At 35.1% G+C, this 11,878-nt stretch overlaps 1 protein-coding gene across 2 annotated transcripts in view; it reads left to right on the forward strand.

Moving 5' to 3' along the window:
- The first annotated feature begins 979 nt into the window (after positions 1 to 979).
- IQCB1 (IQ motif containing B1) overlaps positions 980 to 11,878 on the forward strand; it is a 22,997-nt gene continuing 12,098 nt past the window's right edge. For both annotated transcript variants that reach the window (XM_029284677.1, XM_015818920.1), the window contains exons 1-9: positions 980 to 1,089; positions 4,730 to 4,892; positions 5,012 to 5,141; positions 6,645 to 6,738; positions 6,902 to 7,001; positions 7,721 to 7,893; positions 8,480 to 8,589; positions 8,946 to 9,055; positions 10,924 to 11,066. In XM_029284677.1, coding sequence (XP_029140510.1) covers positions 990 to 1,089; positions 4,730 to 4,892; positions 5,012 to 5,141; positions 6,645 to 6,738; positions 6,902 to 7,001; positions 7,721 to 7,893; positions 8,480 to 8,589; positions 8,946 to 9,055; positions 10,924 to 11,066 — 1,123 coding nt within the window. In that variant the 5' untranslated portion in view covers positions 980 to 989. The remainder of the gene's footprint in view (positions 1,090 to 4,729; positions 4,893 to 5,011; positions 5,142 to 6,644; positions 6,739 to 6,901; positions 7,002 to 7,720; positions 7,894 to 8,479; positions 8,590 to 8,945; positions 9,056 to 10,923; positions 11,067 to 11,878) is intronic.

Genomic DNA, 11,878 nt, shown 5'->3' on the forward strand with positions numbered 1-11,878 from the left:
ACTTCACGGTCAGTCAGGATTTGCAACTGGATCTCTCCCATCCAGTATCTCAATATTTTAATATTTTTGGCTCTGAAGGGGATATAGAAATAATCCCAATATGGCTATGACTGCATGAGAAATTTATTCACTGACTGTTAAACTAGCCATATGTTAAGTTCATACTGTACAACATGCTGAGCTAAAATATAACCAGCATGTTGTGGTCCAAGACTGTGTGGATATAGGTTATACATATACAAGGAAGACACTGAATTTGGGAAGATTGATGCAAGCAACTAAGATAATAAAGTGCCTTGTGTTGAAAAGTTTGTTTTCAACAAGGAAAGACAGAAATACAGTTTATATTAGAAATTATATGTTTTATTACACAAGTTTTAAGAATCTAAAAGCTTTGTTGGATCACACCCAGGGCTTGTCTAGTTCAGTGTTGTCATATAGATGTTTATTAGTTTTATCAGTCGTCCAAGAAGCTTGTCACAACTATCAACTGTAAAAGCATTAGTCCTCTTCTCCTTTTTCTCTCTACAGTTAGTAATTCAAACATCCTCTTCTCCTTTTTCTTTCTACAGTTAATAATTCAAACTTGTTATTGTTCAGGAGGTAATGAGCAGCCTTTAAAACTAGTACCCATTGATATATGCTCTTCTATAATTTTGCCCAACACTGCTTTAAACAGTGGATCTAAAGGGATGCCCGTGTCGTATGTTCATAATCAAAGTATGTTTTGGATAAAAAATATATCATGTTGTCAATCTTGAATCTCCCAAATTCAAAGAAACATATATTTTAGTAGAAACAGTAAAGTGTATGAATTTGATATTAAAATTAGCTTCTATTAAAATATATCTTCCATGAAAATCTGATGTGGATTTTATTAGATGAAATCTATTTATTACATCTTGTTTAAACTATTGCTTGCCATAAAATGTCACTTACTGAAGATAATTATCTTTTTTCCTTTCTTTCTGTAGTTAATGTTACGTGAAATGAAGCCACTTCCTGTGGATTCTAGAATATTGTCTCTGGCTGCTCAGATTACTGAAAGTCCTGATCAGGATATTCCCGTGTTGCTGTTAAAGTTAAAAGGTAAATTAAGATCTTAGGTGCAACACCATAAGGTAAAACTAAAGCCTGCTATGTGCCGAGCCTGCTATGCCAGGGCTTTTTTTGTCATAGAACGCACCGGAACGGAGTTCTGAACACCTTTTTTTGACAGATTTTCCAGAGTTGCGTTCTTTTCCTATTGTTTCCCTTCCTGTCCTCATTTGTTTTTGAAAATGCCCTGCTGGCGGTACGGTGCAAGCGAGGTCTCCTCCGGTGCTGTCTGCCGCCTCTAGGAGGAGCCATGAGGCACCGGAGCACCACAGCCAGAGCGTGGCTTGATTGGCTGGGTCGGACCATGTGGTGTGGAAGCCGATGGTGGCAGTGGGAGACACATAAACATGGAGGCCATCTTTCACGAGAGGATGAGTGAGTCTTTTGCCTTCCCTTACAGAATGTGGGATGTGAGGTTAAAAAGAGGCGAAGTGAGAGGAAAGAAAGACGGCTGGCGTGGAAGCTTTCCCAACAGCGAAACTTTAGGTTCTTTGGGTAGTTCAAAGGCTGGAATGTCTACGAAAATCTCTTTTTAGTCTTTTATACTTTATATTCAAACTGCAAGGAGGAAGAATAAGAATAAAGCCAATGTCTTATGATTTGGAGATATTATTATTAATAATATATCTTAATTATGTATTGGTCAGATGTAAAGGTAGACCTACAGTATGAGGTTTATTCAGATCTATTTATTAAATTGGATTTAACTTAAAGGTAAATTAAAAGTAATCTGTTCACTGACAAAGTTTCAACTTTAATTTGTTTCAAGTCAATATCCATATTAAACTCCAAATGTAACTTTTTCCACCTTGTTTGACAACTTCTTAAAAATAATTCAGTCTTTTACAAGCAACCAAATTTTGTTTTATTGGGCCAATTTCATTCACATAGAAAGCTGACATTTCCACTCATTAAACTAAATGGGTAAATGTCCCAAAAGATTAATAAAATGCCTTCTTGTGATTTAAAGCCACCCAGTGCATGGTAACATTAATAGCATTAACTTACCTTGAACAAAATCCTAGTCTTTTAGATACACTAAAAATTGAAGGATTTTTTTTTCAACTACAAAGATAAACCTTGTAGGGTAGACAAGGCGGGTTGTATGATATATGTGAGTTCCGGCACCTTTTTTTTTTTTTTTTTTTTACAAAAAAAAGCACTGTGCTATGCTATGATTGAACAATGTTCAGTATTCTGTTACTGTAAGGGTCTTTTGTTTGGGGTTATTGGAAAGGACATTTGTACATATAGAATAGAGATTCTAGTATTACAGAGAAGAAAGTCTTGATCATTATGGGAATTTACGACGTTGTTGTGAATCTTAATAAATGTAAGGAGTGAATGTACTATTGGACTTGTTCAAGTTCTTACTTGTGAAATATTTTTAAACAAGTTAGGCTAATATAAAAGCTATGGATACATAAACTTCTATTTTTCTTCTCTCCCCCTCCCCCCCCCATTCTAAATTTATCTGATTTTAAGATGTGTCTTTAATTTACACGCTTAGCCTTGGTTTTTGTGTATTTACAAAATTAATGTTGCTATGCAGGAAATGAGATGTTGGAAGGCAAATAAGGAAAAGGGGGAAAATAATGTTTGAAGCAGTAAGATTGGAAACTTAAGGGGAAGAAACCGAAACTATTCATAAGTTCCTAAATCGATAAAATGGGCTCAGTTTATAACAGTGCTTCATATGACATCTTGACCCATTAATTAATCATGGGATGAGAATTAGAATGTGTTTTTGTATCTTAAGTCTTCTAACAAAGAACTGTATGATATGAATTATGTACAGAGAAGAGCAACAAAGATGATCAGGGGACTGGAGGCTAAAGCATATAAGGAAAGGTTGATGGAATTGGGTATGTCTAGTTTAAGGAAGAGAAGGACGAGGGGGGACATGATAGCAGTGTTGCAATATCTCAGGGGCTGCCACAAAGAAGAGGGAGTCAAGCTATTCTCCAAGGCGCCTGAAGGCAGGACAAGAAGCAACAGGTGGAAACTGATCAAGGAGAGAAGCAACCTAGAACTAAGGAGAAACTTCCTGACAGTGAGAACAATTAACCAGTGGAACAACCTGCCTCCAGAAGCGGTGAATGCTCCAACACTGGAAGTTTTTAAGAAGAGGCTGGACAGCCATTTGTCTGAAATGGTATAGGGTTTCCTGCCTGAGCAGGAGGTTGGACTAGATGACCTCTGAGGTCCCTTCCAACTTTATTATTATTATTATTATTATTATTATTATTATTATTATTATTATTATTATTATTATTATTATTATACAAATTATATAGGAGAGCAATGAGATAGTGAAAAATTGGGAATTGGTAGCATGTTTTCTGACTAACAATTTTTATAAAAAGGCATAACCTGGATCAAATCCATGCATCTGATAAAGCGAGTTACAGCTCATGAAAGCTAATATCTTTTGATAAATGTTTTACTCAGAAAAAGTGTACCAGACTTATGATAAGAACTAGTATTGATCTGTTAGCAAATCAGATGCACGTTGGCTCAACACACTGAGCCATAAACTGGTCAGCCACATTTTAGCTTTGGCTGTGCTATGCAAACTCACTATAAATGGTGAGTTTATAGTTCAGAGTATCACACAAGTTTAGAAAATCAGGTTTGGTAAATCATGGTTATTTTAATTATGGTAAGCATGTTATGCAAATAGTCTGAACAAAATGAGACAGAGAATAAAACATAGCAGCATTTCAGTTAGAGAAATTATCAGTTGCTAGAGGGCTGCTTTCCAGTAAAGGAAGTTATGACCCAAATTCCTTTATTTTAGCTGTGCAGAATAAGGAAGTGTTTACTCTCTGATTACCTGAATTCCAACTCAAAATTAGCCTCATATTACTGTATTATGGACACTGTGCACATATGTTCAAAGCATTTTCTCATTGACTAAAAAGTATTTATTTGCATTTCTACTGCTTCTTGATTCATTTTATACCACCAGTTTGATTTTTGCCTGCCTTCATTTTCTCTTTAAAGTAACTTTTAATAATATATTTTCTCTCTAAAATAAAAAAATAACCTTTTTGATGTGAATTATGTAGCTTCTTAAATTTTATCTAACCACCAGTTGCCTGTACTTTAGTAACAGACTAGACAGTTATTGTTGGGTCATTGTTTCAGAGGTATTTCCTTTCCAGATTTCTTAATATCTTCAACAATTGCAAAGTTTCTAATTTTTTTTTTAAATTCAGACAGCTATTCAGAGATGTATGTACCTGTCTTGAAAATAGCCCTTTGAATCTGTATAGCACAATCAAACAGCAGTTGACCACTGGAAATGTTTTATGACATTCTGTATGATGTCATAACCTGCTTTATGATAGTGACAAAGTTCAATTCCATGGGAGTTATGGATCCCAGATTTTGGGTCCATTCTGTGAATTAGCCCATTTGAGGTACCTTGGTTTTGCCCTACGGTGCATCGTTTCACCCAGTTAAATGTTACAGAAATCAGAGTTTTAGTACTATATAGATAGATATTCCAAATTATTACCTGATTTTGTGTTTTTGCTATGCTCCCTTCTGACCTGTCTTTCAGCCTTCTGTATTTGTTATTTATAGAGGGATCCAAACCTAAGCAATTTAATTTTCTTTTCCTTAGAAATTTTAATAACTGCATCCCCAGGAAGTAATGAATCAAAGAAAATTAAACAAGACTTATACTACTGTGATCTAGTCCAGTACTGTCTACTAGTCCTTAAACAAGATTATACAAAAGTGCCTGGAGGATGGACTACTGCTGCCCAGATAGCAGAGATATTAAGGTAAAAATACTGCACGGTTACACAACTGTATTCCTGAACTGCTCTAGTAGCTCTATATTAGACCATGGCAATACTATTTGCAAATTACAGAGGAAATTTTTTTTTCTTTTCCTTCTCAGTCAGTGTTGTGTAGGTCTTGAGGTGAAAACAGAACGTGAGGAGTTTTACAATAAACTGCTTCCTTCTGCAATAGATAGCCTTCTCTTCTTGGGAAGGCGTTTGCAAGCACAATTTGCTCGGGCAATCAAGGTATTTGAGCCATTTTGTAATATCTTGACAGGTAGTCCTCGACTTATAACAGTTCATTTAGTGACCATTCAAAGCTACAAGGGCACTGAAAAAAGTGACTTATGACTTATCACACTTACAACTGTTGCAGCATTCCCATGGTCATGTGATCAAAATTTGGATGCTTGGCAACTGGTTCAGATTTATGACTGTTGCAGTGTCCTGGGGTTATGTGATCGCCTTTTGCGACCTGATAAGCAAAGTCAATGGGAAAATCAGATTCATTTGACAGCAGTGTTACAGTGATTCACTTAACTGTGGCAAGAAAGGTCGTAAAATGGGACAAAATTCACTTAACAAATGTCTCACTTAGCAACATAAATTTTGGGCTCAATTTTGGGTCGTAAGTCGAGGACTATTGTATACAAAAATGTTGATATGGGCAGGCAAGGGTTCCCACCTTTTCTATCATAATTTCTATGCTATCAAGACCCAAGACTGTTACCAAAGCAGCACATTGTCCCTTTTTGATAATGCATGATAATTCTCTGCTTGACAATATGGACAAGGAAATTGTTGAACTTTGGCTACTTTGAAAATGCATCCACACATAGCTTCATTAATTGTTTATTCAGAGTAATGGAACAAAGAACATGGAATTGTGACAATTATTAGACCTGCCTCTGGTTGTAGGCTGATGCCACAGTAAACATTGCCAAGGCAGATATTCTGTTGTTGTCTCTTTATGTATTGTTTTTCCCTTTTGCAATGTACCTGTGCTTACATTTTCAAGCCATAAAGAGTAATCAATACATAATACGGTAATTTCTAACAATTGTATTTGCCCATGTATTTGCATGTTTCTGATGAAAAACAGAAATTAATAAAACAGCATTTGCTTTGCAGTAGTTTTAATATCTGAAAAATGCATACCACTAACAGATTTCACAGAATCCTCACACTGCATCTAATTTATGGCTGTACAGATGTATACTTTCCAATTCCAAAAGCATTCCAATTGATTTAGCATTAACATTTCTTCCTCCTCTAACATTTAATCAAATGTGTTATTTTAATGTCATATATCAGCTTTCCTGAACTTAATTTGTACTACATCTCTCATCAACCTCAGTATCATTCGTGATAGGAAGCATGAAAATTGTTATTCAAAATATATTGAAGGTCCCAAATTCAGTAAGAGTAAAAATACATAACATTCCATGTTTTTAAGATCATTGTGATGCACAGTACACTTTTGTGTATTAGTTATTGCTAAGAGACATGCTGGATCCTGCAAAGAAATAGATTATACTTGGTTGGAGTAGTTTCAGAATAAGAAGGAAAAAAGTTATTTTCTTACTGTGCCTGTACTGTAACTTAAGTAGCCCCCAGTCCTGCTTCCCTTCTCCCTTTCTCAATTTTAGAAGAATATTATCTTTTTAATAAATATAGTTTGAGGGTACAATCACTGTTTATGTCTTTCAAGAATTTTAATTATCAGTTTTCCTTTATGTTTTCTTTAAGGATGAAAAAAGGAATGAATTTCTACATTGTTTCAGGACAGTGACTGATGCCACCTGTTGGTTGTGTAGAGGTCACATCCATCTAGTAGAAAATGGTAAGGGAAGGAAAGCCTGGGAATTCATTGGGTAGGAATGTTATTATGGTTTCTAATTCACCTGTGATCTGCATTTAGAGGGTTGCTGTTACCTCCCATTCTGAAATAAAATTAAGCGTAGATTTAACTTCTATTTGAAATAGATTTTCTGTTTTTGCCCTAGTGCTTCAAAATAAACACTTCCAGCAATTGCTGACAACTGATGATGTTGAAACAACAATCCAGATTCTGTCACTCTTGCAGAATATTTTGAGAACCAATAGGTAATTATATACCAAAGTGTACCTTTAACATTAAAAACAAAGATTGAAATTATCCTAAAATATGAATAGTTCTTGTAGGTTAATTAGCTTTTCATCTTCATAATTCCATATTCTTCATTCTAAAAAAGAGATACAAGATCAAAGCTATAGTTTAAAGTTGGCATCCTCCCCCCCCCCTTTTTTTTTTTTTTACTGGCGGACATGTTTGGCATGTTGGACACAGGCGGAGGCTTTCACAAAATGAATGCTGAGAGAGGTGCTCCCCTATTCATGAAAAGATTATTGCAGGGACGTGGCCAGATATAGAGCACCAGGTGGGAGGGGGGAAGATACCTGCCAATGTTCTTCCTTGAGATGCTCCTATTATTTTTTCTCAGTAGCTCTTGGGAGCCAGTGTAGAACATCTTCAGCTACCTATTATTTCTGTATTCAAAGAATGCTCATGGGACTCATTTGCAGCATGCCACCTTCTCATTTACTTATTACAACATTTTTTTTAATTGTAAAAGGCAGATGGGGGGGGAGCCTGACATGGATCAAATAAGTGGTCTGTGTTTACGTTCGAATCCCCTGATTTGCGAGTTGGTGGAGCCTGATTCAAAGGATTTAGTGTGTATTTTTATATTACAACGTGCTTGGGGTTCTTCTAATCCTCCCCGTTTCCCATCTACCATTTTTTTTTATTCCAATATGATTTCCTCTCTTTGTGATTTTCTCAGTAAAGCATTAGTTCAAATAACCAAAGAGGCCCTACACTTCCTTCTGGATGAACTTATTTACAAGATTTCTTCTACCACCAACCCTGCCAGAGGAGATGCAACTGTTAAACTGTTACTTTTGATCACAGAATCTGATGCCCAACTTGTTATCACTGTGAATACTCGTTACAAAGGTTTGTCAAAAGATTTTGGATTTTGAAAAACATTCTAGAATAATACATTTTGGCATTGAACATTCCTTGGGAAGAAGCTAACTGCAATCCAATCAGTTTGTTACATGTATCAGTTCTCCAACCTAGCATTCATGTTATTGATTGTAAAATGTATTAATTGGGCACCGTTTTAAAATAGTGAATATTATGGGTGAAGTCCTGTAAAGGAATCTAGCATTATGTATAGTGAAACAGGTATAATTGATGGACAGAATACTTATATATGTCTTATATTGCCATAATCATATTCTAGGAAAAGCAGTGGATATATTTATTTATTCAGTCATTCATTTATTATGAATGTATATTCTGCCTTCACCTGCATTCAAGGCAGGAAGTTTTATTACCATATCCAATATAATGAATCCATTAATTGTTTAATTTTTTATTTGGATGTTTCACTACTTCTTGGCACTGGTGTATATTTAGTGTGGAACAGTCTAACTTTTACCTTAGTATCTGTACCACTAGTAATTTGTAGGACGAATAAGCAAGCACTTTTTCTTACTAAGTAGCATATTTATCTTACCACATCTCATTTATTAAGGACTACATACTCTTCTAAGCAAGCAATGGACTGGCAAAGGATTTGACAAGAATCTCAATCAATTGCTGGACTTGCTGGATGCAAAAAACTCCAGTGCTTGTGAAACACAGGTATGACACAAGTATACTGTGTGTTTTGTAGAATTCTGTGTATGGTGGAGGTAGTTTGTATTAGATTTTACCAGTGTAAAATGTGTTTCATAGCTTCTAATCTGGTCACATAACTGGAATCTGACTACGTGAGGGAGAACTATTATAGAAGTATTCTGAAATTGTAAGCTTAATTCTTCATAGGGAGTTTGCCATATCTCCAAGCCTGGATCTCCTTCTAATTGGATTATAAACCAGCCTTGGTTTGAATATAGACTAGTAAATAAAGCTCATAGAGATTATACATTTTTAACATGTACAACTGTTTAATTACCACATGCAGTAGAAAAATAAATAAGCTAATTTGTTAATTTCAGAGACTACATCAAGCAGCGTGCATGATCCAGGCATCATGGAGAGGATATCAGACACGAAAAAGATTAAAGCAGCTTCCAAAAACCATAACTATCTTGCAAAGGAGATTTAGGTAAACTGTGAAGGGTTTTTAGGCAAAAATAATATTGTATTGTTAAAATGGCTTGGAAAGTACAGCTACAATATAAGGATTTTCCAGACCTCCCATCTGGCCAGGGACATCAACATAGATATGGATTTAATGAATAAAATCTCCATGTGTAGGGGTTTTTTTTATCCTGAAAATATCTGGAGGCTTTGGGGGAATAAGCTTATATGTAAAGTCACAGTAGGCATAATTTCTCTGTGTTGCTCTTCTAAGAAGTAACCTGCTTCTGTAGAATTAGGTTAGAGTGAAGGAAATAGATTAGAATTTCTTCACTCCTTTTTGTATTTATGCATTGCCTGAGACTTATACAGTTCTTTCTATTTTATTTATTTATTAGATTTATATGGTGCCCATCTTATCTAGAGGCGACTTTTGTTAATACTACTATGATTAATTCCTTTCTTTGCCTTCAGTATTTGCAGATATTCTGGTAAAGACATGGTGCTGAATTGGAATGATTTTATGGCTTTATGTCCCAATTCTTTTTATTTGTTAATTTTTTTATTGTGATCGGACTATGCTATAACCATACTCTGGTTTATTTATAAAAATACAAAAACTTCCTAATTGATACTTGTTTGAGAAATCCACTAGAGGGCAGATTTCACTCATGAATTTTCAGCCCTGCAGATTATTTTCAAAATCAAAATTATACGCTTCATTGCTAGACTAGACTATACAAGATATAAATTATATTGCGTGATCCCAGTATGCATACATACATACTTTGTGCGTATATATGTATGTATGTATGTATGTGCGTTTTAGTCACTCTTGATTCCAGGTGACTGCCTGAACTAATTCCTGCAGGTTTTTTGGTAATATTTTCAGGAGTGATTTGCTCTTGCAATTTTCCTGGGCAGAGATAGAGTGACTGGCTCAAAATCGACCATCTGGCTTCATGTCCTAGGTAGAATTAGAACTCACAATGTCCTAGTTTCTTGCCTGGTGCTTTAACCACTGTACCAAAATGACACTCTCATATACATAAATGTGTGCGTGCGCATGTGTGTGAGTATGCGCGCACGCACGTGCAGGAAAAGAATGCTCTTGTTTACTCTTTTCTTTATGTGATTCTTCTCAGAAATGCTGAAGTACTGTAGATCTTGCTTTTAGATTCAACTAAGTCAATTAAAGTTTACTGGCACATAGCAGCATACATCATTAGCATTATAAAATAATATGGGACCAGAGGAAGACACTGTCCATGTCTTCAAAATAGAAAGGCATGGAGGGGAGGAGTCTAGGCAGTCACTGATGAGTTTATTTTTGATATTCAGAATTTAGAATAGGTACTAAACTGGGTCCTGGAAAAAAAAAACATAAGAACTACACAGAGATTGCAAAGTTAATCAAGAATAATGCTGTCCTTTAAAAATAGCCCAGACCTCCCAAAATATAAAAGAGTCCCAAAAATATGCCTTTGCCCACTCTGGGGGACTTGTTTTGGCTGTGTCTTATGGAGCAAATCTGTTTCCTTTTTTCCTCCATCAGGCAGTTAAGAGTGAATGTCAGTAATACATTAAGAAACAAATAAGATTGCAACAGACAGGTTTTGAAGGTGCTAAATTGTCTTCAGTAAGGAGTTTGAGCAGAGCTGAATGGCCACTTCTCAGGAACACTATAGTAATAGGCAGGAAGCTTCATGATGTTAGAATTCCCTTAACTCTTCTATTTACAAATGGCTAGGCAACTTTAGTCTGTGGAAGAACAAATGGCAGAAATTCTCATGACTTAGCCCTAAACAGTGCTGAAACTGGAAACAGCTTAAATGTTGATAATAGCATTTTCAGTGTGTGTATGTGTGTTTTTTAAAAAAAACTTGTTTGTAGAGCTAAAAGAGAACAGGAGTTGCAAAGTTTAAAAAGACAGAGAGAAGAAGAGCACCTCCGTCAACAACTGCAGCTACAGAGGCAAAGAGCCATGAGGCTGTTTCATGAACGGCAACTAACACTATTGGAAATTGTCCATGCAGGTATGATTATTACAGAACCACGAAGAACCATTAGGGGACAGGTATCCCCTTTTCTTTCATTTGGATTTTTTTTTGTCTTTGCTTTGTTCCCCAAGGTGACATCACTGATGCTCTAAAGGACTTTTATAATTTATCATGGATCTATTATACAAGGAGTAGGGCAAAAATGTGCTGTAATTTGTATCTTTGTATTGACTAACAAAGGCATAATTCAGTATAGCTACATTAAAATGTATATAAAATCATACAGTACATTTTGCATTATTTTGCTTCCAGAACACAGCTTGTGAAATGAGCCTGAGAAGGCCTTGGGTTTGCTTGCATTCTTTTTGTACTGGAAAATCCTTGCCATCAGTTTTTAGGAGAAAGATAGCAACCCATGTTTATCTCATCATTTGTGTCAATTGCCTTTGACTAATTTTTTTAATATATTTTATTAATTTTTTTACAATAACAATCCTTAGTGCTTAGTGAACAGTGTGTTGTCTGGGTTCATATATTTAAAAACAATCAATAGTAATTAATTTCTATAATTGATCAATATGTTGGTTAATAATATATTTCCTTGATCCTCTCTTCTTCTGGTAATATTCTCCTTTTGTCTGCATTACACAAATATAATTCTTAATACTTTCAATACATACAAAGTTGAGTATAAACATTTTTCTAATATTTGTACATATAACAATAACATCAACATATAACATCTCTTCTAATCAGCTTATGTTTCAATTGTATTTATAGAAGTCATATTAAGTCATTATATGTCCTGTTTTCAAGATTCTTATTTAAGTTTAATTCCCCCTCAATAT

The sequence above is a fragment of the Protobothrops mucrosquamatus genome, unplaced genomic scaffold (assembly GCF_001527695.2).
Source record: "Protobothrops mucrosquamatus isolate PMUCROS unplaced genomic scaffold, P.Mucros_1.0 scaffold822, whole genome shotgun sequence".
Lineage (NCBI taxonomy): Eukaryota > Metazoa > Chordata > Lepidosauria > Squamata > Viperidae > Protobothrops > Protobothrops mucrosquamatus.